The 3225-nt window shown below is 38.9% G+C and overlaps 1 protein-coding gene across 1 annotated transcript; it reads left to right on the forward strand.

Moving 5' to 3' along the window:
- Positions 1-527: 527 nt before the first annotated feature.
- On the forward strand, positions 528-2684 carry LOC112293136 (peptide methionine sulfoxide reductase B5). The gene is made up of 3 exons (XM_024542265.3): positions 528-844; positions 1617-1773; positions 2158-2684. The coding sequence occupies exons 1-3, from the start codon at positions 738-740 to the stop codon at positions 2311-2313; spliced, it is 420 nt and encodes a 139-aa protein (XP_024398033.1). The 5' UTR covers positions 528-737; the 3' UTR covers positions 2314-2684.
- Positions 2685-3225: the final 541 nt, after the last annotated feature.

Consider the following 3225-nt stretch of genomic DNA (forward strand, 5'->3'; position numbering starts at 1 on the left):
AAGTATCTGTGGTTGGTTTTCATTGGTTTCAAATCCAATAATGGGGGAAATGAATGTAGAAGTCATTATTTTTTTTTTTCCTGATGGTTAGGATGGGAGGGCCGATTTAGTAAAAACTTGTGTCTACTTATTTAACATTCTTTTTAATTACAGAACATATTCGGAAGAAGGCAAAAGCATGTGTAGCTGGCTGGCTGCTCTGGTAACAAATATACAGCGTAGTGGGGAGCTTCCTTATTCTCACTCACTCTCTTTCTATTGCATTCCTTGTCCAGGATGAGCAAGTTTGTGAAGCTGTTCTGTGGCCACTTACGGCATGAAAAAAAAAAAAAAAAAAAAAAAAAAAAATCTTCAAGAGAATATTACGTGGGTGAAGTCAACGCGGCACTTGGAGCTGCGGATGATGATGCGTTGTGCGAAACGGTCCAACGGCTTCGTGGATTCTTTGCAAAAAGGAATCCACTCGCAGTTAACCCAGTTCGCCAGAAGGGTACGAGAGAGCTGCAGAAGTGGCCACTCGAAACCGAAGATTTGTTCTATTGACATGGACGCGTGAGCAACAGCCCTGTCGACAGCCTTGCTGTTGTTGTTGTTGTTGTAGCCACGCTCCACACCACGCTCCACAACCCTGCTCTCGTCGCGTCGTGCTTCCTGAGCTGCTGCTGTTGCTGATCTCGATCGTCTTGCTTTTCTAACTTAGCCACAATCGTCGTCACGAATCCTGGTGAGGAGTGGTCATGGCATCAGCTGGGGGTTCTGGGACGCAAGTGCGGAAGTCTGACGAGGAGTGGAGAGCTATTTTGAGCCCCGAGCAATTCCGAATCTTGCGAAAAAAGGGAACTGAGTAAGTATTCGTTTTGAGGTTTTGTCTCTGTCGGGATTTTGTCGAAGTGGGGGGGGGGGGGGGGGGTTGGGGGTGCACAGTTGTAGAAATACAATAAGCGTTCCAGAAGATGAACCCTGGTTAGGAAGTCGTGTTTTTTCGATTACTACTTTGAGGTTATCCTGTGCATTAAGTAGAAATGATTGACGTGTTGATATTACAGATTTTGCACTCAATTCAGTTTGCCATATTTGAAGTACTCTGTTATCATACATTTCTGTTAGTTCACGTGCTCCAACGGGGCAAACATATCATTCGCTATTTCTGGAGGGAGTGAATGCGATGGTCCCCTCAATGCACGTTGGTAACAAGAGGTTATTCTCGCTTGACTTTAGCGGCGGAGAAAGTTGAGAAAGCTTTTGGTCAAGTGTTAGTGTGTTAGCCGAGGAAGGTCTTGAAGAGTTGTTACAGCAAGCGAGAAATACTTTTCCACTTCTCATCCACGAAGAATTCAATCGGACTGCGTTGGTCTGGTGCAAACTGTTTTTATTTTTTTAATAATTTATTATATTTTTTTTTATTGAGGATAAGTATGGACAATTGCAAACAACATGTCGTTGGAAGCATTCCTAGGGTTTGTTGAGTCAGAGTTTATCTATTTGTATGGTGTCGTAAGGAGTTCCTCTTACACTGGAATTTGTTCTGAGCTTTTCACCTGTCCGAGAGAAACGATTTCTTCAATTTATGTGCCGCCTCTGCTACTTACTCCAAGTCTTGAATGAATGTTATGCAGATACCCTAATTCCGGCGAGTACAATAAGACCTATAACGACGGTGTGTATAATTGTGCTGGCTGTGAAGCGCCTCTTTACAAATCCACCACAAAGTTTGACTCCGGCTGTGGATGGCCAGCATTCTTTGAGGGGATCCCCGGTGCCATCAATGAAACAGTACGTGCACTAAGTCGTCGCTGTTTTCCCACATCTCATCCCTCTTTTTGCATATTGTGTTGCGGTTTTATTAAAACTAATTCGACTTTGAAGGGCTGATGTAATTCCTGTTTGTTCTTTAATAGTTCAAAGCTTAAAATTTGTAAAGAGGCTCTTTACAAATCTTAATTGAATTCAATGCATTGAATTCATCTCTGCTTTCTTGCTTTATCATTTCCCTTATTCAGCACTCCTCACCAGTTTTGCTGGTCCCTTCACTGCATATACTATTTTTTCCTGCCTAACAATAGTCAGAAGTAAACAGCTGGGTTGTGGGTACTCTGCCAACAGTTACAAAATCAAGACATTAATCTGAACTATGTTGGATGACATGGTATGTTGCAGCGTGATGCAGATGGTCGTCGTGTGGAGATTACATGCGCTGCCTGTGGAGGTCACTTGGGCCACGTTTTCAAGGGCGAGGGATTTCCTACCCCTACGGATGCCAGGCACTGTGTTAACAGTGTCTCGTTGAAGTTTACACCAGCGAACATGGCTTAGATTACAGGTGTTCATTTCTATTAAAACAGCTGTTGAAGAAACAAGGTTGGAGGTCCAGTGCTTCTGCACAAAGCTTTACGTTTCATATAGATTTGTCTATCAGAAGACTCAATTGAGCACTTCACTTTATATAAACTATCACTCTCTCCGACACATATCTATATCTATATATATATAATTATGTTAGTAAGAGGAGCATCACTTTCATCACAGGCATCTTCGTCAACCATTTGGAAGTAAATTCAATGGTTTTCATCTGTGTGGGCTCTCAAGCTTAAGCATACTAGACTGTAGACTCCTAGCTTGTCCGAGTGTTGTACATTTCTATTATTATTACCATAAAAGCATATTAATCGAAATGGTTTTTTAAATTCTGACTCGTAGTGTGTAAAGTTCTCATCTATTAGTTATTCTTTCTATTCTATCTATAGAAAAATAAAATAATTTTCCATAGATGTAGCTATTACAAATGTATGGAATGGAAATATAAATAAAAGTTCTGAATTCTCAAGGATTATAAAAAGGCAATGGCAAGATTATAGATGGTTCTTAATGTTTTTAAAATTTTGGAAAGTGATTATAATTTGCAAAATTTTAGAAAAGAGTTAATCATGTCTTAAGTTTCGAAAGAAAGACCAAATTGTTTATTTAATATTTTATTAGTTTTTTCTACTTTGCTTAAATCACTTTATATCTAATTATCCAATTTTAATGCAACTTTTTTCTACTTTCCTCAAAAGTTGAAGATTTGATCTAGTTAATCTCTAACCTGGATGTCAAATAAAAATTAAAACATTAACAATCATGTGACTATTTATTTATTTGTTTATTTATTATTTTTATATCTTTAGAGTAAAGTCCTTATTGAATCAAGATTTTTGTTTTATTACTTTTAATTATTAATGAGTTTTT

This window comes from Physcomitrium patens, chromosome 16 (assembly GCF_059467195.1).
Source record: "Physcomitrium patens ecotype Gransden chromosome 16, ASM5946719v1, whole genome shotgun sequence".
Taxonomy (NCBI): Eukaryota; Viridiplantae; Streptophyta; class Bryopsida; order Funariales; family Funariaceae; genus Physcomitrium; species Physcomitrium patens.